Here is a 26,889-nt window from a genome sequence, read left to right as displayed (position 1 = left end):
CATTAAAGCATCATATTCTCGTTTTTACACACATATTTCACACTTTTAGATTTGTAACCACAAAATCTATTCAAATTCTCTTAAGACTGGCTCGGGTTCGAGACAAAAGGGCTCCAAACCGGACTAATTAGTTGTGTTCTTCAATTATCGATCAAGGCTATCTCTCTTTTTGCTCTTTACGAATATTTGCTTGTTATTACTTATTTCATTGTTTTATCAACAGATCATATCACGTATCCTTTAACCGCGTATAAATCCAACTGTTACCTTTTTAAGGGTAAACAATCAAGATAAGAAAAAATTTAACAAATTGGGTTATTTAAATTTTCAAGTATAATGAGTGCTAAAATCTTTAAAAATTTCCAAGTCTCAAGAAAGTATCATCTGATTCTTCTTTAGTTTCCCTTCAACTGTTGGCCAAGCAGGGGCGGACCCATGTGTTAATATTTGGTGCTCGGGTATCCATTAACCGCGGCGGATATTCTGTGTAGACATATAGAAAATATTGAAATTTTGATATAAAAATTAAATAACACTCAGTAAGCAATAAAAGATATTAGTGCTTTAATTAAAAGGTGGTAGGCTTTAGGCTAAGCTATGGAGCAGTGGAGCTCGAATCCTACTCAAAGTAATTAGTTTTTGTTGATTTTAAAGTGAGCACCCATGACCATTGAATCCTAGGTCCGCCACTGTGGCCGAGGGTCTTTAATTTGATTTGTAATTGAATTCAAAGGTCTGTAGTTTAATCTTAAATGTGAATTTAAATTTGATAATGCATTTGATTTATCTGCCACTGACGCTTTGATGATAGTCAAATAATACTTATTTTTGAAATTGGGAACTGATCAAGCCTAACTCGTCTCTGAAGTTCAAATTTCCGACTTCAAAATTCAACTTCAACCCGAAAGTTTGAATTTAGGAACTAGCTAAGCCTAACTTCAAACCTGAAGTCCAAAAGTTCAAATTTCAAAATTTAAATCTCAGATTCCTAATATTCAGGAATTGGGCATCAAACAAATACATTCCAACCCACACTTTCTTTTGGCATATAACTATAGAGAGACTCAATTATTCTTTATCTCTATTAATTGTGATTTTGAGATATAGCTAAAAAAGGAACCCAGATTATAATTCTTCTTAACTCTGTTATTTCTTTGTTATTGTGGTGAAGATGACATTATTATCATCATATTTTGGATGAAGTTATGGAATACAAGTATATATGCTGAATGGACTTCACTGAAGCTATAGAAAGTTGAAAGTGTAATTCAGATCAAAGCCCCTTTAGGATAAATCTCCATTAAAAAAAATAGAATTTCATGTTATGCTGATCTTTACAAAACTGGATAAAGACAAGCTAAAATAATTTAGGCAGTTGATTAAAAAAAAAAAAAAACACTAAACATTTAAACCAAGTAAAAGAAAAAATTGGTAAAGTCATTCTACCCCTTTGTTAAACCGCAGTTGAGCATGCACATAAACGTTTTACTTAAAACAAATATGTGCATAATTTGAGTATCTCAATTACAATATATGTCCGCATTAAGGCTCTAAGATGTTTATAGTAAAAAATACTCCTCAATCAGCAACAATAGATTATATAAGCAAGCATCTACTTTTCACCCTTCATCCCAAATCAACTTTCTATTTCAATTTCTTCGGAAAAGAATGATCACTAGGGAAAGAAGAGCATATCTTTAAAAAGTTGTTTTCCGACCGTGAAATCACAATTTTTCTCAAAATAAATTTATGGTCTTCTGCATCATTTTAATCCTCGATGGTTGTTTTTTTGCTAACTCGAAGAACTTGCATTAAATAAAAGACGGAAAGTAAATTGTTTTTACAGCACTGGGCTAGATCTAAACGATTGTTTAAAACTTTCAAGTTGAAGATAGGAGGAACATTCTAAAATATAGTTTATCCTATTTCCATGGTTGCATTTGTTGTATCCTTCCCAAAGCTGGCCAGTGTATCCACCACTTTGTTGCCTTCACCATAACTATGCTTCATTTGGGGGCCACCCAGTGCTTCCAACAAGAACCTGCAGTCATTAATCATACTTATGTAAGGGGAATGTATTGGAGGTGATTCAATTAAGTGTAGTAGTACCTGAGAATCTATCTCTATCACAAGAGGATATAGATTCTTAGTGAATGCCAATTCAAGGCCTTTCAACAATGCATACAGTTATGCGTGTAACGCATAGGAAACCATACAGTGCGCAACAAGACCTTCTTTCCATTCTCCCTGTTCATCTCGAATGACACTTCCAATTCCACCCTCCTTGGTAGAGGGATTAAAAGAGCCATCAGTATTTAATTTGAAATGATTTGGTGGAGGTTTTTTTCCACTTGACCGAGATTTGTTGGATAGTTCTGTTTGCTTAGTGCTACTGTTTTTCCTCATGTAGTGGAATTCAGCAGCTTGAGCAACAATGTTTAAGATCTTGGTAGTGTTGTTGATGTTATTAAAGATGTTGTTATTGTGGTTTATCCATATTTGCCAGAGTGTCATGGGGAGAATGATATGTATTGGGATAGGGATACCTCGATATATTTGGATAGGGATACCTCTATATATCCTCGATGGTTGTTTAGAGTGATTCATTGGAGCAATGTGTAACAAAAGACGCACTGTTTTAATAAGATATTTTTATGGTGATATATTTACTTCTTTAAATATTCACAAAACTTAGATAAAATTTGCGCACACAACCTGACCCATAAAATATTGATAGTCATAGACTTTCTACACGGTCAATCGTCAACTTCTATTAGAATACTCCCACATCGTGGATGGGTGACTTTGTTTTCTTATAAGATCTTGGAAATTAGCTATCTTTTGGAGTTGAGTTAGGCTCAAAATCCATTTTCTTGACATGGTAGTCGAGCCAGACTCATCCCAATTCTTAGTTAACTCGATGTATGGCCCCAATATTATATTGTTCATGTTCTAGAGTCCTGGACGTGTCCGACGAGTTAGAGCCCCACATCGATAGTGGATAAGAGATTTAGTCTCATTATATGATTTTAGCCAATCATCTCACCTCATGAGTTAATTACCTTTTGAGATTTGTTGATTGGCTAAATCATGTATAGGTTAAAAGCAGTCATGACGCCTAACGATGAATAGAAAGAATTGCACCCAATTGTCCCTTATATATGCAAAAACAAAAAACAAAAAAATGTATCTTAGAGTCATCTTTCTAGATTTTCTAGCTATATATTGTGCGACGTATTTAGTTTGAAGCATCACTCTCACAAGACTAACAAAACAGTGACCATTCTTTTTCTTTTAATAAAGCCAACTGGATCGAAATGTAATGGGTAGGCAGACCCCTATATATATTTAATTCATAGAACTAAGGGTGTGTTTGGTATGGAGGAACGCGTTTTCTTGAAAATGTTTTTCAATTTTCTCATCTTTGTTTAGTCAAAATTTAAGAAAAAAACCATTTTCTTTCAGGAAAAAAAGTTCCATAGCTGACGTTCCACTCTAATTGTCTCATCTCCACCTTCCAACACACCCCACCCCTAGCCCCAGCCCCAGCTCCCATAGGACTATCCCCATCAACCCCATGCCCCTACCCTCCAAACCCACCCCTATAGTGTTTGCCGATATTATATACAAATACTTTTGGATAATATTTTCTACTTATTAAACACAAGAAAACAAGTAAAGAAAACTACTTATTTTCTGGGGAAACAAAATTATACCAAACACACCCTAAAAGTAAATTACAAAGTTGTGTGTTTTATCGTTGGGGTGAGTTACTGAGTTATGTGCAAGATGGAGTGTTAGTTTTCCAAAGTCCGAACCTAGAGGATAGGTACTAGAAGACGTCTAATTTTATGTAACCTTTAGTGTTAAATTGCGAATATTGATCTTTAACAGTTAACTTTGTGAGAGTTGTGACGCTAGGAGTATAAATTTGTTGTGCTAAGCCGACATAGACACATGTTTTAACATGATGTGACATTATTTGTCTCTATTAAACTCCTATTATTTTCTCCAAAATACATCACATCGCATCCCTATATCTTTTAGATAACTTATGTTCCTTAATTATCAACTTTTAATATGAGACTTTCTCCGCACACTTTCAATATAGAGTCTATTCTCGAGAAGAAATTTGTCGCTATAAGTTTCTGGCCACTTTCAATAGATAAGTGTCAATTTTCCCCTTCAGGACACCGAACTTTCCAAGATTATTATGTGTAGTTTATACCTGCATCAAATATAATATCAAAAAGTATGCATTTAATGGATAACTTGGGTATATATTGTATTATAAAGGATTTTTTTTCAGAAGAAAAAGGATACTTTGAAAGTCTTTTATGCCATATAATCTGGTTAGTTAATTAGGGTATAGTTTCATTGTGTTTTCTAATAATGTGATTCATTTTTCGAGTAAAAAGTTAACCCCATCAGATGCTTACATTAAACTAATAAATGCATAAGATATGTTTATAAATACAATTCTATCACTTGATCATAATTAATTAATGCATATGTTTCACTTCATTAAATTACTTAATCGCAGTAAATTGAATTGATTTTTTGTAAACACCAGATGCCATTTTCAGACACCCAATACTAGTTCGATTTACCATTTATTTTTTGGGGGACTAATTTTAACACTTTATAGTCGCTCATGAAACAATAGCTGAAAAATGTATGTTTTTCTATATACTTATGTAATATATACACACACACATATTTTATACATAATTAGTATATATATTTTTTGTTTATTTAACTAGTGATTGTAATTATTTGGGGAAAGGACACGTGTGCCTTCTCAAATCAAAATAATTACCCGCCCATTCCTCAATTGCTTTCATACCCCCAGGAAAAATCAAAACTATTTACCCGAGATGCCCCCAAAATTATGATACCAACATGGTATATAAATCTATTGAGATGGTATTATGGAAAACTGCTTAAATCATTCTCTTAGTCCTCTATAATACCATCATGATATATAAATATACTGAGATGGTATTATGGTTGATCATGTTCATTTACTCAAAAAGACACTTTTCTCGAGGAAAAAAAAACCTCTATGATACCATCACATATATTGTGATGATGTCATGGAGGACTACTTCAGTCCTTCAATTAGACACTTCTCAGGACCATGGTGTCATCATGGTATAAAAATATACTGAAATGGTATCATAGAGGACTGTTTTAATCCTTCTCTTAGTCCTCAATTATACCATCATAATATATAAATATACTACAATAGTATCACGGAGAAAGGGTTTTGGGCGAGGGGGTATGTCGGGTAAATATTTCCGGCCAACTAGGATAGAAGCAAAATCACTTTAGGAGGGGCATGGGCGGGTAAATATTTTATATTCGAGGGGTATTTGGTGTTATTTTCCTAATTATTTTGGCCGAGCGGCATAACATGTTAAAAGCCCATTATTTTATCTACCCACATAATTTTGCATAAAAAAAGCAAGAAACACCATATATCGTGAGAATGTTAAAAATCTAGAGAGAGGCCCTACTGCTTTTCAAATTTACAGAATCTTTCATCTTTTCATTGATAGGGAATTAGGTTGACCGAAAATAATAGGTGGCATTTAGAGGTTAAGGAAGCTTTAATGAAAATGACAAATTGGAAAATGTCTTGTGATTTCACCAAAACGAATATAAAATTACCAAGTGTCTACATAAAGCAAGAAAATCTCATCACTTATACGGATCTTAGTCATCCTTTTTGTCTTATTCGCTCGCTAATATAGATGACAGTACTATATTCTTTTGCTATCTTGAGTCAAATCAAGGTAAGGTAATTTTAACTTTTCCAAAAGCAATTGTATAAAAGGTTAATTAGCCTCCAACTTTATTGAAAATTATAAAGAATGTGCGCGCTTGATGCAGCGGCTGACACAGGTGAAACAATAAAGTTTGCGTTTGAAAATAATCAAGATTGAAAAAAAAAAAAATGTAACAAACTGTATTATTTAACTTTTCAACCATAATGAGTGCTAAAATCTTTAAAAATTTCCAAGTCTTAAGAAAGTATCATCTGATTCTTCTTTAGTTTCGCTTCAACTGTTGGCTAAGGGCTTCATAGCTTGTTCTTTAATTTGATTTGTAATTGAATTCAAAGGTTTGTAGTTTAATTTTAAATGTGAATTAAAAATTGATTATGTATTTAGTTTATCTGTCACAAACGCTTTGATGATAGTCAAATAATGTTTATGTCTGAAATTGGAACTGATCACAAGTCTAACTCGTGTCTGAAGTTCAAATTTCCTACTATAAAGTTCAACTTCAACCTGAAGGTATGAAGTTGAGAACTAGCCAAGCCTAATTTTAAAGATGAAGGTCTAAAAGTTCAGATTTCAAATTTTAAATCTCAGATTCCGTAACCATTTTTCTTTTGGCATATAACTATGGGCAATTTGCAGGATGGCAGAATTTCTGCCTTCAGGCAAAATTTGGCCTACACAGGCAGAATTTCTGCTCGTGCAAATTCTGCCTGTGCAGCCCAAATTCTGCCTTAAGGCAGAATTTTGTTGGGCATCTGCGAAATTCTGCCTCGCGATTCTTTTTTTTTTAAACTGAGCTGGGGTTCGAACCCACAACCTTGGGGTGTTAGGCGAGGGGTAAAATTTAAAGACCACTAATTTGAAAGGCAAAAATTAAAGACCACCCCAAATAAAGGGCAATCCGCGCAAAAAAAAAAAGGTATAACTATAAAAGAAAGGGAAAAGGATATTGTATGTCCAATGGCCCAAACTAATGCCACATTTGGCCAATATTTGGGCCTAACACCCCCAGGAGTCCGCTTGCCCCAAAATAATGCCAAAAAATGGTCGGCCAGGCCAAAATAATGTCAAGCGCTTGCCAGCCCAGCTGCCCAAGCACTTTTAAAAAGAAAAAAAGTCAGATTTTTTATGGGGACTAAAAGTCGCCACTAAAGGCCTGCTACAAAAAAATCAGGCTTTTTAGTGGCAATTAAAAAAGTCGTCACTAAAGGTTAAATATCCCAAAACATGTATAATATGTGTATATTTAATAAGAAATATCCTAAAATATGTATAATATGTGTATATTTAGTAGTATATACAAGAATGATACACTTTATATACAAGAATGATACAGTTTATATACATATGCTGAAAATTAATTATACATTTATTATACGTTAATTATACATTTATTATACACATATTATACAATAATGATATGATATTTTTTTTACATATACAATAGTAATACATATTATATACCACAATGATACGGTTTCTATGATACATTTTTTATACGTATGATACACTTTTTATACAAGACTGATACAGTTTATATACACATGCTGGAATTATATACACACTTTCTATACAAAAATGATACATATTATATACAAAAATGATACAATTTTCTATTCTATAATACACATTATATACACAAATGATACATATTATATAAAAAAATGATACATACCTTAGTGATTTATATTTTATACAGTTTTTATATATTATAGATAGGCACTGATACATATTTTTATACACAAATGATACATATTATATACAAAAATTGCCTCAGAGTTTTTTGGAATATTTCTTACAAAATATACACATATTATACATGTTTTGGAATATTTAACAAAAAGTTGCCACTAAAAAGTCTGATTTTTCTGTAGCAGGCGTTTAATGGCGACTTTTAGTCGCCACAAAAAGTCTGACCTTTTTTTTTAAAAGCACTTGAGCTGTTAGGCCGGCCAGCCTTTACTGGCGACTTTTTAAATCTTTTGTGGCGACATTTAGTCGCCACAAAAGGCTTGCTACAGATTTTGGCTACGGATAGGAATTGTAGAGGGGCTACTTTTTGAGTTTGGGAAAACTTGGGCCAGGGCATGGGTTTATTTTTGGCTCAGCGGCCATTTGTGTCCTTTTCCCTAAAAGAAACGCAATTCATAATTCTGTCTCTGATTGTGAATTTTGACATATTGCCTAAAAAAGAAACACTGATTATAATTCTTCTTAACTCTGTTATTTCTTTGTTATTGTGGAGAAGAAGATGGCATTATTATCATCATATTTTGGATGAAGTTATAGAATAAAAGTAAATATGTCGAATGGACTTCACTGAAGCCAATAGAAAGCTAAAAGAGTAGTTCAGATCCAAGCCCCTTTATGATAAATCTTCATTTGAAAAAAAAAAAAAATAGAACTTCATGTTATGCTAATCTTTACAAAACTGAATAAGCAAAGCTAAAATAATTTAGGCAGTTGCCAAAAATTAAAAAAAAAACGCCTCTATAACATTTAGACCAAGTGAAAGAAAAATTTGGGAAAGTGACACTACCACAACAAACTGCAGTTGAGCAGCATGCACATAAACGTTTTACTTAAAACAAATAGGTGCATAATTGAGTATCTCAATTACAATATATGTCCGAATTAAGGCTCTAAGATGTTTATAGTAAAAAATTCTCCTGAATCAGCAACAACAGATTGTATAAGCAAGCATCCACTTTCCACCCTTCATCCCATATCAACTTTGTAGTTCAATTTGTTCGGAAAAGAATGATAACTAGGGATGGCGTGAGCCGGGACAGGTCAAGTCTTTCTGCCATACGATTTAAGTTACATTCAGTTTTTTCAAAGTATTGACTTGTAGACCGTGATGGCAAACTTGAGAAAACAGCGCTGTTTCCTCCCCCGCGTCTTCTTTGAGTCCTTGCATTGCATACCCTGAATCTGTTACTCGCATTTTTCTTGGATCTAATAATCTTTTTGGTTTTATTCCATCTAGTTGGACTAGCTTGAAATCTGTCTTCCCTTGATGTGAGTTCTTCACTATCCAATGGTCCAAGCTCTGAGATTATTAAAAGCATGACTCTAAGTCTAAGATATCAAAAAAAAAAAAAAAGACTCCAAGTCTAAAAGCCAACTTAAATAAAAATAAAATCCTCAGCTTGAAACATCAAGAGGAACACATTCAAACAAAAGAAAAAATGAATCTTTAACGTTCTTTAACTTCGTGAGACAAGAACCGGAAACCTCAAACATGGCAATGCCAACTTCAGATATTTGGGCCTGAAGTAAGGTTTGATAGTTCAAATTTCAGACATATAGATCTGAAGTTTGGGACAACCAAGCTAAACTTCAGACAAAATGTGACTGCTGAAGCCTAGCTTCTGACAAAAATGTCTAACATTTACTTGCACAATCAATATGCCAAATTGTATGAAGTTTAGCTTTGGCTACAAAGTTGATGACATGAAAAGTGGACTTGTTACAATTGCTCTGAAGTTCAAGGACGCATCCATTGTTGAAGAGTTTCTAGTTGTTGTAATGGAACATTAGGTACAACAACCGGTTCTCTGCAGACACCTGAAAACTCTCCTAAAGCTTCAGAAGATCGACATTTTACATTGCAGCTATGTTGCTCGGACTCGGGTGCGGGTGTCGGATACGGGTATGGATCTAGAGGTCGGACTCGGCATGATCTAAATTTTAAGATTCGTGGGTACGGATACGGGTGCGGGGATTCGGCAAAAATAATTCAAAATTCTAATAATATAGCTACAAGAATATGCCTAGATTATGAGAGCTTTTTGTGGAAGCACCTACATGTAGTTTGTACGAGACATGTGATTCAATCTTCTATTCTACTAGGTGCTAGACTGCGTGCTCCGAGAAACTAGTTAAATTTTCTACATAATATTGAAGGTATGCCATCTCATGTCTTCAAATCTCTACCTTTTGCTATCTTGAGAAATCACAATCTCAAAATTTTTCTTTAATTTGGTCATGAATTTCGGTCAAAGTATCCGATCTCTATTGACCGGATCCGACACGAATTCCGTACCCAAACCCGTGTCGTGTCGTGTCGGACACGGGTACGGCGGCAAAAGTGAAGGGTCCGAGCAACATAGCATTGCAGTATAGATGCATAGAGACTATTTTTATCACTAAATATGCCCTACTATTTTCTTTCAGTTGCAGAGAGGAAAAGGAAGAAAGAATGAATGTTTTGTCAAGAGGTGAAAGACTTGTAATCTTACATTGTAGAGTTGACTATATCCATTGTGGTGAGTTGTTAAGAAAATGCATGAAGTTTGGCTTTGGCAAGCCCAGCTTCAGACCCGTATTTCTGAACTTTTGAAACTTCAAACCTGTGAGTCTAAACTTGATTTTGAAGTGGAAAATTTTATGAACTTTAGTTATGCCTTAAATAGTGATCCTCAAATGGGCTATATGTGCACTTCTAACTCTCTGCACCGTTTAGATCCAGCCCTGTCGTTCCCGTTTAGTCTGCCCCGACATACCCCATTTGCTTGTTCTTCATTATTTGTTTGGGATTCAAGATTTTGAAAGCTTGTATATTCAAACTCATTCGAAGAAAGGTCGACTTCAAAGAGTAGCTGCTGAAAAGAAATGATCACTAATGTATGTATGTAAAAACAGGAAGAGGGAACCCAAATAAAGTTGCATCACTTGAAAGTAGGGGTGTACAAAGTAAACCGACAAACCGCACCAAACCGACAAACCGAGAAAAAAAACCCGACTAGTGGTTTGGTTTGACTTGGTTTGGTGTTGAAAAAAAAAAAACCGACCATAGTTGGTTTGGTTTGGTTTTAGCTAAAAAAAGTCAAACCGAACCAAACCAACCCGACATTACATGTATTCAATTTTTAAAACATTTTATACATAAAAATATTTATTTGTAATGTAATTTATAAATATTTCTTAAATTTTTTCGTAGTTTTTTTAATCTATTATCATATTATTCAAGCTTGAACTTAGAATTTTGAATATCAATAAGTTTTATATCCTATGGATGTTAGTAATTCAAATAAAGTCCAAATCAACACTAATGCTAACAAAAGAAATCCAATTTACCACTAGGAAAGACAATAATGTTGGATATCTATTATTTAGTTTTGCATAATTGGTTTAGAGAGTGAAAATACATAACTTAAGTTTATTTCTTTGTTATGTAATTAATACTTATTAGCCGTACTTGTTTTAGCATGACATAGTATTTTTAGATTATGATCATTTTCTTTATGGCTTCTTAATTAGCAATATTTATTTTAACCGATTTTATTATCTTTTATTGAATATTTTAATACAATGTCATCACTCTTCTCACATTTTGTGTTATTTTCTTAAGAAACGCCTTAATTATATAGTTGTATCTTACTAAGACTAAAGAAATATTTGAAGTAAAAGTTATATGTTTCGTATCAAGACTATTCCGAAAAAAAAAAACCCCGAGAAAACCGAGGTTGAAAAATTCAAATTTTATTGGTTCGGTTTGGTGTATAAATTTAAAAATCCGACGCAATTGGTTTGGTTTGGTGTTTAAAAAATCCGAACCAACCTGGTTCATGTACACCCCTACTCGAAAGCATTTGAGTGTAGAGTTACCTATAACAAGTTTTGTCAAATTTGTCCATAAACACTGATGCTTTGACCACTAATCTATGAAATGAAGCTATTTCAAAAAATTCATTTTACACTGCCCTGCCTCGACCCAGCCATGTTATAGGTTTGCCCAGGCCGGGTCCCGCCCTGCCCTATGATGATCATTTTCCCAAAATAAAAAAGACCAATATATCAGAATACCTTAGGTCGATTTGATATGGTAAAAAGAGTAAAGTTGAAAAAAGTAAACTGTGTACTGCTATTTGCTATATGTATGGCCGTAAAATTACTTTTTTTTTTCTGTAGAATAAATAAATAAAAAGTAGTACTTAAAAAAGTAAAACTACTAACAAGTTTTTGTAGTATAATATATTGGGAATCTTGTGTTTCTAGAAAAGTAAATATTATTTTGAGTTGAACTAAAACTGAATGGTGGACATTTAGTGTGGGAGGAAAGGAATACAATCTTATATCATTTTAAATTTGTTACGATCTTTACCTCTTATTATTTTAATAACATATTCCAAAGAAATTCAAGTATAACAATTAGTTCAAGCTTTCTTATCTTAATTTCTGTGAAACTCATCCAGCATAGTCAACTTCGGATAGAGAGGAAGTATGTTGCAGATTAAATGTACTAATAAGTGCCTAGCATATAAACGAGCAATTATTACTATTTTTTATTGGTAAAGGGTATATTGTATTGATAGGCTGCAAAACTGCTGGCAAGAATTTACATAGGAAAGCATCATTACAAGTTGTTTAATGAACTCGAAAAGTCAAGCATGGTTTCTGCATCATTAGCTATTGCCATGTTGCACCAAAAAAACTATAAACGAGCAATTATCCACAGTTAAAATTCAGTTATGTGACAAAAGAGCAACGGCAGGGTAATAACGTTGAGGATAGTATGATTCGCAGCACTTAATTACCGGTCCTTAACCACCAAAATTTCAAGGACTCACCTATTATATGAGAACATGCAGCTGTGTGGCTTCCTAAATAACACGACCTTTAAATTCAAGTTGCTAATGACCACCTAAACACTACAGAACCTTCAGTTCCAATTTTAGCTGCAGGGTACAACAAGGACGTACAAGGTTCCAAATCCCAACTAGTTTGTGATTTAACAAGGTTTCAAATTAGGAAATGTACATTATCATGTAGAAAGAAGAAAGCAGCAGAAGTGGGAAGTAAAAGTTATACTATTCACCTCCTACCCGACAAAATGCCCCAAAAGAATATGACCACAAAATGCTTCAAAGAATATGACGACAAGGTCTTTAGGGAAGGAGAACTAGCTTATAGGTTTCCAATTAACAAAACTAAATCTAGCTTACCTCTGAGTCTGAGGAAGAAGTTGATCGCTCCATCAATCAAATATACATATGAAATATGCTCCAAACTCCACTTGAAAAATGAATCTTCAGCAATTATCACATGCGCAGCGTGGTACTACATTAGTGTTAGTAAATACGACAACTATGTCTCAATGCAAAGCAAAATCCTCACTACCAAGGACGTTCTATTTAAGCTCATCCTAGACAAATTTGTTGAAATAAATACACTCATTAAAAATTCTTTAAAGCTCTTACAAAAGTAAGACAAGTTTAGGACCAATAAAATTCAGGTACCCCTTGGAAGAAACTCAATCTGAATGCCCTTATTCTTCATTCAAAAGAGATACAGAAGAAGCTTCATCACTCAGAGGAGGATTTTTCTGTGATAAAGAAATGATTTCCCCATTTGAAAGAATTCCTTATTTATACATTTTTAAGCGTTTTTTTTTTTTTTTTCAAACTAAGTAAAATTACAAAGTCATATCCATCATAGGTGTTTCTTATTGATTGATAGAAATAACATACAATACCTTTCTCAATGCCAAATTGCAAATGAAACTTACGCCCAAAAAATTAAAGCCTAAAAGAAAGCCACTCAGGAACAGATTTATATAGTCATCCATACAAGTACTATATAAAATCCCTCTTGTTTTTATTCTTTGATTATTTCCCTTGAAGAAGGTGGACTTAATCCAAATGATGTGGCAAAAGGAGGATGAACAAAAAGCAGAAACAAATGCAAACTTTTTTCATGATGCAACTCTCATTTGAAGAAAAAGACAAACAGAACTTGAAGAAGCATAATAAATTTCAGAGACAAAAATTGTTAGTACAATAACAAAGTAATCCATGTAATATAATTTTTAAGGATCATTATACCTCGAAAATACCATGAGTGCCAAGGTTCCAGCTGAGTATAATTTTAGAATACGGAGCAATACAAATGCCAAGGTGATGCTATTGTTTGAAACTTTTCTCTCATTTAACAAAGCAAAAACCTGAAGAAATGCAAGAATAAAAGAAGCAGTACAGAAGTAGTCATTGAATCGTAATTATAAGACCATAACAGTTGCCAAATTCTTTGACAAAGTGCTTCTGGGGCAACTATCCCTGACTTTATCATGAAGTATTGTGTAATTTGAGCTGCTTATGTTCCTGGAGTAGCAATATGAGCTGGTCTCCAAGGTTTTCACCTACTTTATTGACAGCTAGGCCAACGGTGCCAAGATATGTTGCTCGTACTCTTTAAAAATGTTGTTGTACCCGTGTCGGATCCTCCAAAAATGCACTACTTTTGGAGGATCCAACACGCACCCAACGACTTTTTTTAAGAGTCCAAGCAACATATGTCAAGAGAACAACTTACAGTTTTCTGACTAACAAAAACAAATCTAGCTTACCTCATCAATAAAAGCCTTGACCCAGAAGTCCCAAATCTGAGGAAGAAGATGTCGTCCCATGAATCACAATCTGTTTGCAATAAGCTTAAAGCTCCAGCATAGGCTTTAAAACTGCTTATATTTAGCAACTATCATATGTGTTGCATGGTACTATGTTAACCGAATTAAATACAGCACTAAAACTAATAAACTGTAGAGCACATAATCGAAACTCAAATACCCCATGAATAAACTCAATCTAAATTCAGGCCCTTCTTTTTCAATGAAAATAAATACAGAATAAGCTTTATCACTCTGAGGGGGGACCTGTTCTGTGATTTCCCACTTTGAAGAATTCATGATTCATATATGTTTTAGCGTCTCTTTCCAAACTACGATTGGTTAAAAAAGTCAGGCCATACTTCCTCCTGATTTATCGAGATCTTGTAAGTTTCCAATAGCAATTCATTCTTTTTCTTGTTTTCCTTTTCCTTTTTTTAACAGATATAACTGTGAAGACAAGAATGCAGATAGCATCAGCCCGCCAAAAAAGAAAGATAAGAAAGAGCAAGAAGAAATAAAAATAAAGTTCGAAACTTTAGCATCTATTGCATATACATCAATACCTTTCACAGATGCCAAATCATGAATGAAACTTACGACGGAAATGCCCAAATCATTAAAAGCTATAGAAATTCCCATACAAGTTGTACTATATAAATTTCCCTGGACCCCCACTGTTTTTATTCTTCTTTCCCCTTGAAGAAGGTCTACTTAATCCGTTGAACTGGCAGGAGGGTGGAAAAAAAACAATTGCAATGTTTTTCATGAGGTAATACTCATGTTCAAGAGACAGCAAAGGAAAAACAATAGGCAAATAAGATTTCAGAGACAGCTAATTGTTAGTACAACAACAAAGTGATCCATGTAATATCATTTTATATATCATTCTCCCTGGAAACAACATTGGTGAAAGTTCCAGTTAAGTTTAGTCTTGGAATACGGAGCAACACAAATGCCAAGGTGATGCTAGTGTTTGATGCTTGTTTCTTATTGTACAAAGTGGAACCCGAACAAAAGCAAGAACATAAGAGGCAATGCAGAAGTATTGAATTTCGATCATAATTGGAAGACCGTGACAGTTGCTAACTTCTTTATGGCGAATGAGTGGAAGACAATGAAATGGAAAAATGTCAGACACAAGCTTTAACAGCACCAAAATGAGATGCCAAAGAGACCCTTCGAGCAGGAACAAACTGAAATTTACCGAAGCTGAAAGGTCGACGAGACAAAGTGCTTCTGGGGCAACTATCGCTTACTTTATCACGAAGTATTGTGTAGTTTGAGCTGCTTATGTTCCTGGAGTATAAGCATTCATTGTCCTTATATTTGTAAACTTGTTGGGTACTCCCAATCCCGCTGACTACCAACCGGCCCTTTACAAGCATATAGCCCTGTGCTTTTTGCATATTCTCAATAGAACTCGCTAAGGATCCATACTTGGAAGTCTTTACCCTCTGATCATGAAATCCCAACGTAACATTCGAGATTGAGGCATAGCTTTCATCTTCTTTGTCTACATTGTCAGAATACAAGAAAAGCGTAAACTTTTTAAAGGACTCAAGAGACTTGACAGAAGAAGATGCCATCATGAAATCAACAGTATCGTTGAAGTGAATAATCTGATCCACCAATTGCAAGTTTCCTTCATTTCCCGCCACCATATAGTTACTATAACTTAAACCTTGAGCTGACTTAGTAGTGATATTCCCGTAAGACGACTTTACCCATCCTGTCAATGTGATCGATCTACTAGCGTTTGTGAGGAAAGATCCATCAATACCCGTAAAATTTGTCACAAGAGAAAAGGAAAGGGGCAGACTATTGTATTTCAATAACACCCCTTCTGTCTTTATACTCTTCTCATCCAACCAAAGATGCAAATTTGCATCGATATACCACACATTAAGAGCATTCGTGACACTGAACGAAATCTTATGTTCATTTCCATCTAAAATCTTCCCTAACAATGGCGTAATTTCAATACCATACGAAGGAAGATCAAACGAACCAATTCCACTTATGGGTCTCCACAAGAGGGGATTTACACCCCCGGTATAAATCACAGTAAAAGGCCAAACTGAACCAACTACAAGATCATCCACACTAACTACTACTTCCCTAAATGCTCCATTTCCCGGGGTACCAGTAAGGTTATTCGCGCGAATATAATCGTTTGGTGGATTACTATACCAAAACTCATCATTCTCGTGAAATGAAACATAAATTTCCAGTACAGCCCTATAAGCATTTTGAGAAATTTTAAACTCCTTTGACACAACATCAGTAGAATTCTCAATCTCAAACCACAAACCATCATTTAACGGCATATTTCTTGAAATTGGTAAAATCAAATCAGCTCCATTATCAAATGCCTTCTGAAAGTATTCCAGATTCTTCTGACCATCACTATATATTTCTTCAACAGGATAAAAGTGAATAAATAGTTTCACATGATATACACCAGTATAAGTACTATCCACTAAGTTCCCCATATAAACAGCAAGTTCTTGATTTGTCATAAGTAAAGAATAATACCTTGTAATATCTTTCTTAACAGTCCAAATAATCCCATTAGACCTTGGTTCAGCCGTACAACTTCTCAAAATCTCAACCCCACTTAACCAAACCCCAAAAATTCTATCAAATTGTCTTCCTTTACATGTTGCTTTCCATTCTAACACAATCTTGGAAAATTTCCCATTTGGGAAATTTGAAGGGGGTGTGTAGTTTGCAAGAACAGGGGGTTTACCATATGTGTAACCAAAGTCATGTTGAAGGATTAGATATGTGAAAGGTTTGGTTTTTGGGAGATTTATAGGTTTGGTGACTTCGAAAAAGGTTGTTGGGGTGGCATTATTGTTGTTGTTGGAAGAAGAGTCTAGTTGAGTAGTGAGATGTGATCTAAAGAGAGATTTACTTTGGAGAGTTGTTGCTGTGGAAAAGAGTGGAGAGAAAAAAACCAAGAAGAGGAAAGAGAGGAAGGAGAAAGCCATTAATGGTTCGCTCTGACGGTATGTTGAATACCTGACTACTTTCTATTATATATAAGTGTGGAGGAAATTGTATACATAATGAATACTTGTATCAAAACCAATATAACTTGTATACTTTAACCAACTATTTTTTTATTTCATGTGGACATATGTCATAGTAGTTAATATTTATTTCCTTCTCATGTATAGACGTATGCACTTCAATTTTAATTCTCCGACACATTTATTTCCTCTGTATACTTTTGACTTTTCACGTTCTTGATGAATATTTATTCTCTTCTCATGTATAGATGTATGCAGTTCAATTTTAATTCTCCTACACAAATTTATTTCCTCCGTGCACTTTTACTTGTTCACTTTTGACTTTTCACGTTCTTTAAGAATTAATAAATCTCACGTAGACATATGTCATAGTACTGAATATTTATTATCTTCTCATGTATACGCGTATGCACTTCAATTTTAATTCTCCGACACATATTTATTTCCTCCGTGCACTTTTACTTGTTCACTTTTCACTTTTCACTTTTTTGCTGAATATTTATTCTCTTCTCATGTATACATGTATGCACTTCAATTTTAATTCTCCGACACATATTTATTTCCTCTGTGTACTTTTACTTCTTCACTTTTGACTTTTCACGTTCTTTAAGAATTAATAAATGAAGTACTCCTTTCGTCACATATTACTTAGCCACATTACTAAAAATATATGTCTATTTTTCTATTCTATATTTTTCTTATTATATATAAACGCCCAAGGTGGACAAACACAAAAACAATAAGTTGTACAAATAGCAACTGAAATTGTACTCTGAGCAGGGACTAACATGTATACATTTCAGAAGTTGAACATTAATTCTACCTCTTGTGTGTTTACTTTTTAAGTCCCCACGGGTCCGCAGTGTCTTAATTGTCCTTTCATTTCCTTCATTTGGCATATACTCCATTTGTCTCAATTTAAGTGTCTACGTTTGACTAGACACGGAGTTTAAGAAATAAAGATAGACTTTCAAATCTTGTTGTCTAAATTAAAAATGTGTATAATATAATAAAATATCTTTGAATCTTGTGATTATAAACTTGACATGTAGGATATTTGAATTGTCAACTTACTAAATATAAAAAGAAGCGGACATAACCAAAATAAGACAAATTTTAACAACAATTGAGAAATTAAGGGGGAAAATAAGATGAAAAGAAAACAAATATGGAGACTCACTAAGGAGAATCGCAGTATCTTTTGAAAAATATACAAACCATAAAGACTAACTAAATTGAGTAACCAAATTAATCATGTTGGGCCCATGCATCGCATGAGCATAGTTTGCTAGTTCAATTGATATAGGGTGGGGGAAAATGTACTATGTGATTGCATCAAACAATGGCAATAATCTATAGGTGTGTTTGGTATGTTTTTCATGGAAAATATTTGGCAGTAATGCATATGCAGCCCCCTGAACGTTTTTTTTTTTTTTCATTTTGACACCTTAACTAAGTGTTGTTCCTATTGAACCCCTGAACTTATCCTCAAGTGTGTCTATCAAACACAATCTGACTTACATAGTATTCTATCTTCAATGTATCAATATTCTAATATATATTATAATTTAATTATGCCATTTTTAGCTAAGATTAGCAGCAATTGAGAGGGAAAAAAAAGAGTAAGCTCTTAATTAAGCTAGTAGTGGATCGAGCAGAACCAGTAGAAACCGACACATTCATGACCTAAAGAATAGTTTACAACACGTCTAAAATATTACTTCACCTTCATTACCACAATTTAATTTTTGCTTATAATAAAAATCAGATTTAGAGGGTTTGATAGACACACTTGAGGATGAGTTCAGGAGTTCAATAGGAGCAACACTTAGTTGAGGTGCCAAAATGAAAAAAAAAAAAAAAAAACAAGTTTAGGGGGCTGCATATGCATTAAGCCAAAATATTTTCATTGAAAATGTTCATGAAAAATGTTTATCGGGGATATAAGTGGGTTTTTTATTTATTTTCTTGTGCTCGGCAATCGGCATGTAAGCAAAATATATTATGGTAAAAGAATTTATATATAATCTACACAAATACTAGAGAAGATTTGGCAAAGAGGCCACTCTCAAGTTTTAATTTGCAACAGGGCCGCTCAATTTATTTTTAATTTATTTTTCCGGATTAGGGTTTAGAAAAGGGGGCATGGGGTACATTTCATAATGTTTAAAAGTTTGGATATTTAAACTTATACACTTAAGTCCCTTTCACTTCTCTTAATATATACAAAAACCCCTCTCTCTCTCTCTCTCTCTCTCTAGTCCCTTTCACTTCTCTTAAAATATCCATTTCTCTTCCTAGCTTGGAACTCTCAAACTTCCAGCCGAATCTTTCTCTCCTCCAAGCCCTAACACTCTTTGATCATCGTAAACATGTATTTTCCTTAATTTTGCAACTCCGTCGTAGCATTTTGAGCTCCATATTGCCCTGAAATTCTTTATTTTTGGTCGATCTTGATAAAAACCTAGTGTTCATAAAGATCTGATTTTTTCAAAACCTTTGAAGTTTCGCCTGTTTTTTCGTCGAAATGTGTGTTATTTATACTTATTTTGCTTGTTTCGATCTTTCTTTTTCTGTTTTTGCTTTTTGATATTACCTTATGGTCTATTACTAGACTTTTGATCGATTATTCTTATTTTTATATCGTGATTGATCAACGTCTCTATTGTTCGTATATAGATTATATAAATGCCTAGGTGTAGAGGAAGAGGAGGAAAATTACACCCCCGTTCTTGTGATATGGTTCAAACCCGTTCTACTGCGAATCGTAAGGATAAAAAAAGAAGAGGTGAAGAAGTTAGCTGATATGGAAAAAGAAAAAGAAGTGTAGAAGCTGAGAGTGAGTCCTACTCAAACCCCATTGATGAGTGTAGTGTTGATGGTGATGAAGGAGATAGAGTTTACAGTGGAGTTGAGAGTGATGGTTATGGATCTGAGGATGGTTCAAAGCAGTCTAGTGCTGCTCAAGATGTTGATCCTTTGTCCTTGCCATATTGTGCAAAGACAATTAAAGTTGAAAAGTGTGGTTTCATTAATTAGCTGGATGATTATGAATCTTTTTCAGCAAAAGTTTCTGTTAGGAGCAGACTGACCTTGTTAGTTGAATTTAATAATGTGTAGAGAAATAAAAAAAACCAAGGAAAATGTGGAAGCGTTCCTGTTTTGGTCAATTTAGAAAACTGTCCAAATTCTTCATCAATTTCAACGGTCGGATGATCCACTATCTGCTTCTTCGTCATGTGGTACAGAAAAAAGAAGCGTGAAATGTGGTTCATCGTGAATGACAAGCCTGTGTGTTTTGGCTTGAAGGAGTTTACGTTAATCACCGGTTTAAATTGTGGATCCTATCCCAACCAATCTAGAGAGGACAGGGCAATTAGGAAAGGAACAGAATTCTACTCAAAGGTTACTCGAAACAGGAAGATTACATCAAAAAAGTTATTGGTGGTGGTTAGAGGGCCTAAACTAAATAAAGAAGAAAAGCTGAAATGCTGTCTTGTGTGGTTTCTGCATACAATTTTGATGGCCAAAGATGTGTCCAGGGGTATGGACCATGATATGATTAAAATGGCTCACGATTTGGAATTTTCCAGAGCTATCCTTGGGGAAAGGAATCCTTTAAACTGACCTTAAAATACTTGAATGATAAGGTAGACGTTCCCAGGCACTACCAAACCCACGTTGATAAGAAGATTCTGTCATATGCTCTCTACGGCTTCCCCTGGACATTGATGGTACATATTATAAACCACTGGTGTAGTAGAGTATAGACTGTGTGTTATTTATTTTTACACTCAGCGATTATTTGTGTCATTATAGGTCTGGGCTTATGAAGCTTTCCCCACACTTAGACTGCATGCTGGCAAATCAGATGAGGTTCCTCTGCCTATTCCTAGGATGCTTAAGTGGCACACCACAAAAATGGAGCGATTTATTGAAAGTGATCCATTTATGATTCAAGCGGGAGTTTCACATGTATAAATTTGGAGTCTATTATCAATGTTTTTGTAAAAATATAAACTAAATACTAACGTTTTGCATATTTTTAGATTGTGCACCCTTACATCATCCCCACAATGTGTGAGCTGGAGCAAGACTACATGAAATACTCCTTGGCATTTGATGATGAGGTTAATTGTCGCACCCCATTTTAACCGGGTCAAATTTAGGGGTATGACGTATTGGTGATTCCTGTTTATTTTGTTTTAAGAGAGTCGCCACCTAATTAATTTAATGGTGAATTAGGACACCTAAATATTAACTAAGGGAAAGTTAAACTAAACCTCAATTAATAGTCTGCTTAACCAGTGTGATTCTAGGTAAGGGCTCTATATTATCCTAAAGGGAAGGGGTTAGGAATCCTTTAGAATCCGTTAACTTACGGTTATCCGACCAAACTTAGGTTAATTAATTAAGACGAGATACAAGGTTAAAATTTTAAAATGACTTGCATGTATAGCTTGGATCTTAAAAGAAAGTAATGTTAGTTAAGATTTATGAAAAAAAATAAGATAATTTGCACAAAGAAGACTTTAAATGCTACTTAAAATAAGACTTATAAATATTGCTTAGATTTTAAATGAAAGCAATAAATAATGCTCTTTAAAATAATACTTGTAAAAGTATAATAGCTTGCATAAAAGAGGATTTTTAAATGCTATTTGAAATAAAACTTAAATATTACCAAGACTTTATATGACAATATAATAAATGCTATTCAAGATAAGACTTATATGCGATTAGGACATTTTGCTTAGAAATAATAGCTTTTGGGAAAAAGGATTTGACAATTTTAAATTTTGAATAAATTATATTATAGGAATGTAGCAATATAGAAAAATCTAGATTTATAAATAGGATGCAAAATATATTATATTAAATATGCTTAAAAATATGCATGAAACGTTTCAACTTGAATAAATTTCCTATAAAATATATTTGAGTTTGTAGTGACATATTAATGACGTCTCGATACGATAAAAAGATATATAGTCGTGCCATTTTTTGTAAATCAGTCATCCTGAACAAAATATAAATATTAAGCGTTATAAATAGTTTTAATGTAAAAAAAAAAGAAGATAATAAGATTTATGGAGTTGATGGATAGTCTTCCTTAAACTAACTACCCACTATTAAGACTAAACCTACTAATTTCACTAAGGTTTAGATCTAAATCATCAAATGTTAGTTCATGCAATACAAATTAAATACATAAAAATAACAAAATAGAGAAATGAATAAATTAAATGGGCCCAGCCCATTTCAAGGCTACTATGATCAGATTGCCGTTGGGCTCCAGCCCAGAAACTTCATTGTAGTGATGTGGGTTGCTGCTATTATATGGGCCAAAGCCCAAATATTTTGTTTTTTCTTTTGGCCCAGCATTTTATTTGCCACGGACAGAGCTGATGCGAGGGGGACTTCGTTGGGCTTTTAGCCCAACACCGAATGCAAAGGGAGACAAGTCCCTCGGACTCATATACGATGGTCATGCAAAAAGAACGAAAGGAAAAGAATTAGTATCTAATCAACGGATAAAGTTAAACATATAAAAAATACAAATTCAAAACAGTATACGTACACACATATATACACCATTCAACCATTATATACTTATGACATGGAAAACGGGGCAACACTCAAAACACAGGCACAAATCAAACAATGCAATATTCATCATAATTAAGCATGTACAAAGCTCGGCCAAACAAATAGCCCATGAGTAATGGTCACGGTACCAAAAAAAAAAAAACAAAAAAAAACAAAAAAAAAAAAGAAACAAAGTTCGGTCCAATGGATTAGGCAAAAGTGCAATAATCAAATGACGTGGGGAGATCCGTATAAAGGCAAAGAAACAGATTCGAAACTCAGGGGGAAGGCTCAAGATTGCAGGCATGGTAGGGGAAAGAAGCAATGATATTAACGATATTCTTATCCTTTTAACAGATCATGCATACTTAATGATGGATGATATACCAAATGCATATTTGATATATAAACCTATAACATATCAAAACATGTGAGGGGCAGTATACTTTGTATACCTTGATATACCTTGTATGCATAACATCTCAATCAAATAAAAAAAGATCCCATGATTTTTCAGATTCTGTTGGTCTTATTTAGACTCATTCTTGACCTTTAGCGTGATTTATGTTAATCCTTCAGTGATGTTCTAACAGTTATCATCAGGTGAAATAAATCATCAGAGAATTTAATCAATAATATCACTAAATCAGCTGAAAGAGCAAGATTCTCAGAGGCCAATTACATTCAGGCATCAATGATGCATCGGATAAGACTTGGTATTACAGCAGTTAAAGCTTCAGTAGTGTCGCAGTTCCTTTACCCTTTTTACGTCACAATGAAAACACTAATTTATGCACTAAAAGTTCACAAATTCGTTAGTCTACTGATAGAAGCTTGAGGTAAAAAACATATCAATGAGCAAAAAGGTTATTGGGCTTAGAGTTTTTTTTTTTCTAGATAATAGCAGTAATTTATAAGAAGAAATCAAACTATTAGTATGTCCAGTGAAAGTAACCTCACTAGTAAAGAAAGTATCATATAGAAGCAGGTGGCACATCAGGACTGACCACAAATATCATGGAAGGCATCAAAATAGGGAATTCAATAAACACAAAGAAGCATAGCATCTCAAGAGAGATGAACTCAAAAGCTAGTCATAACACTCCTGTAACATAGAATGTCAGGCTTAAAAGATTCAGGCAATATAGGGAGTTACCACCATCCGTATTCCAATGTTGTACAAGATCAAAAAGGTTTCTAGAACCTTTATGCATGGCTGACTATTAGAGGGGGGGGGGGGGGGGGGGGGCTAAACAAAACCCTAAGCTTTCCTTGGCTTTCAGCCGGGAAAACCAAATGCCAGAGAGAGAATAACCAACAGAGATCATATCATGAAAGAAACATATCCTATTTGAAAGACATGGTAAAAATCAGTTCAAAAGCAAAGAAAGAAAACTAGAACTCCCTATTTTCTTTTCACAAAGTCTCACTCAACTACTGTGTAGAAAATTGATTCTTTTTGCAAGCAGAAAGAGACAGCGTTCAGTCATGATAAAATCACACAAAAAATAAAAAAAAACTTAAAACTAACCTCATTTTTAAGCCTTTTTTAAAAAATCATATAGTTTTAGTAAATGCATTTTGAAATAAACAATTATTTGAATTCTTTTGAAACCCTTGGGCAGAAGGATTTACACTTTAAAAAGGACTTCCACATTGGTCAAATGTTTCTAACTAAAAAATATTAAGCTATTTTTAAAGGAAAGAACCATAGCATAAACTATACCAAACAGGAGGCTTTACTTTTGTATTTCCAAACTATTTAAGATCAATTTCAAATGGCCACAATCTAATCCTCATGAAAGTTCTTGAATTATCCAGAACTCAGCTTATATCTACTGATTTTAGGAAATAGACAACTTTCAATTTTCAAACAAACATAGCTAAGTGAGAAAACAACTACCTTTCAGGACTTTACAAAGAAGAGTAATCCACGAGTTTACAACTACAGATAAAGGAAACCAACCAATATTCATTACTTGTTGATAGTAATTTTCTCTAAACAAGTTAAATGATAAATAATTCATGCTTTAAATCAAACAAGCAGAACACAGAACTAAAGGTGGTTGTAACACAACACAATCAAAACAGCACTAAAAAGTAGCAAAATAACAACAATGTAGAACTGAAATTAATAGCACAACAATACAAACACAACATCAAGAATAATAACACCAAAATAGAACTAAAAATACTAATTCGACCGAAACAGAACCACACACTGAAAAGAGGAAGGAACATTATTTCATACTTCACATGTCAAACTAGAAAAACTGAATACCTAACAAAAATTGAATCACACCAAATGGAATGCGATTCAATAGAATTAAAGAGAATTGTGGAAAATAAATAAAGAAAAGGGGAATTACAGACCTTTTTCAAGTGTAGTGAACTGAGGCGACGAAGTCTCGGATATACACTCGAACTCGAACGGACTCGAAATCGATTAAAGAAACTAAAGTTTTAAACCGAAAATGAAAGGAAAATCGAGTAATTGTTCGTCGTATTTGTTGATTAAAATTTATGTTTGGTCGGGAAATTTTTGTTCCAGCTCTTCTCCCTCTGAGCGATTCAACTCGTCCCCTTTTATAGGGGTTTGCTTTGTGCTTGAGGAAATAGAGAGAAGGAGGAGCGGTGGAAACAGACGCTCTGGTGGGGTTGAGATGAAAAGGAAGCGGCGGTGGTGGGGTTGGATGCGGCGTGGTGGGGTGACGATGAAAAGGAAGCGGCGATGGTGGGGACAGGGGTAAGTGGGGGGAAGGGAGCTGCGAGGTGGGGTTGAAGATGACGATGAAAGAGGAAAAGAAAGGGAGAAGGGAAAGAAAGAAAAGGAAAAGTGGGGGGAGGGATTTAGGTTTAGGAGAAGATATTGGGCCGTCCGGGTCGGGTCGGGTATTGGATGTAGTGGGCTGAAAAATATGGGCTGGGGTAGATGAGTTGGATGTTGGACTGGTAAATTAAAATGTGGACTGGTCTGAAAAATTGAGTTGGGGTGAATTAAAATGGGTAGTGGCCTATGAAAAATTGTTTTGGGTTAATCCGAAAATATTGGGGTAAATCGGGCTCGTATTTGAACTAATAATAATAATAATAGTAGTAATAATAGCTAGTAACTGTAATAGAATAATGAAACGCCGGTATTGATAAGAGGCTAATAATTATAGTAAAATATAAATATATTTTTTTTAATTTTCCAAAAAATATTAGAAGCCTAAATAGGTATTTCGGAGGAGAGGCGGGACAAAATTGGGTGTCAACATTAATGACCCCATCATAGATAAATTGAAGATTGAATTGGAAGGTGTGGCCATATTGGTTACACCAAATAATGGCTCGAAGGCTCCTAGTAGGTTGAGAAACGAGCCCAAGGAGAACTCTGATGAGGAGGATACTGATCATGCCTCGAAGCCTCGTAGTAGGTTTGGAAAGGAGTTCAAGGAGCTCTCATATGATGGGGAAGATATACAATCAGAAGATTTGGGTGGTAATGTTGGCATTGGGATGTCTAGGGGTCATGCCTCACCAAGTGGGGGCATCAGTGCAGATAGAGCATGTGGAACTGCAGCAGCATGTGGATAAGATGGAAGAGTCTGAATGTTCTTCTCGCTTATGTGGAGGCGAAAAAATTTAGAAGAAGAGAGAAGGCGAAGAAGAATCAGGAGACCCTCAAAGAGAAAGGTGAACATGTTGAATATATATATATATATATATATATATATATATATATATATATTTTTTTTTTTTTTGTAATTCTGTCGTATGCGATTTGTATTCTTTTTAATTATGTCCAAAAAATGCAGCACAAGCACCTGTGGAACTGTTACACCTCGGAAATTCTGAATTTTTGTGTTGCCTTGTGGATAGGCTATTGTGAGCTTAAGGTGATTATGAAACCCTTATGAGATTAATGGAAGTATTAGATAGCTTAAGGTTCATACTATAAGACTTCGAAGTCATACGAATATGTAAAGTTTAGTTGTTGAAGGGAACGAAATGTAGGTCATGTTCGGAAAGGCTTCTGCTATAATTGAGTTAATGTTTATTTAGAGATTTATTAAAGGGAAGCTATAGGGCCTATTTCATG

At 34.2% G+C, this 26,889-nt stretch overlaps 1 protein-coding gene and 1 long non-coding RNA gene across 2 annotated transcripts; both read right to left on the bottom strand.

The window, feature by feature from the left end:
• Window positions 1-8,343: 8,343 nt before the first annotated feature.
• Window positions 8,344-12,732, bottom strand: LOC132636422 (uncharacterized). Its single transcript, XR_009581254.1, has 2 exons — window positions 10,034-12,732; window positions 8,344-8,841 (listed from the first exon to the last, which is right to left on the bottom strand). It is a non-coding gene; the product is annotated as an uncharacterized LOC132636422 (long non-coding RNA).
• A 2,305-nt stretch (window positions 12,733-15,037) lies between these two features.
• Window positions 15,038-17,214, bottom strand: LOC132636421 (peptide-N4-(N-acetyl-beta-glucosaminyl)asparagine amidase A-like). Its single transcript, XM_060353278.1, has one exon. It carries the CDS (start codon window positions 17,172-17,174, stop codon window positions 15,312-15,314), a length of 1,863 nt encoding a protein of 620 aa, XP_060209261.1. The 5' UTR covers window positions 17,175-17,214; the 3' UTR covers window positions 15,038-15,311.
• Between the last annotated feature and the right edge of the window lie 9,675 nt (window positions 17,215-26,889).

The sequence above is a fragment of the Lycium barbarum genome, chromosome 4, assembly GCF_019175385.1.
Source record: "Lycium barbarum isolate Lr01 chromosome 4, ASM1917538v2, whole genome shotgun sequence".
In the NCBI taxonomy this organism is placed as follows: Eukaryota; Viridiplantae; Streptophyta; class Magnoliopsida; order Solanales; family Solanaceae; genus Lycium; species Lycium barbarum.
Note: the sequence above shows the minus strand (reverse complement) of the source record. Positions and strands in the feature narration are given on the sequence as shown.

Excerpts from the sequence above, each read along its gene's own strand:
- LOC132636421 (XM_060353278.1), bottom strand. The coding sequence starts at position 17,174 with ATGGCTTTCTCCTTCCTCTCTTTCCTCTTCTTGGTTTTTTTCTCTCCA.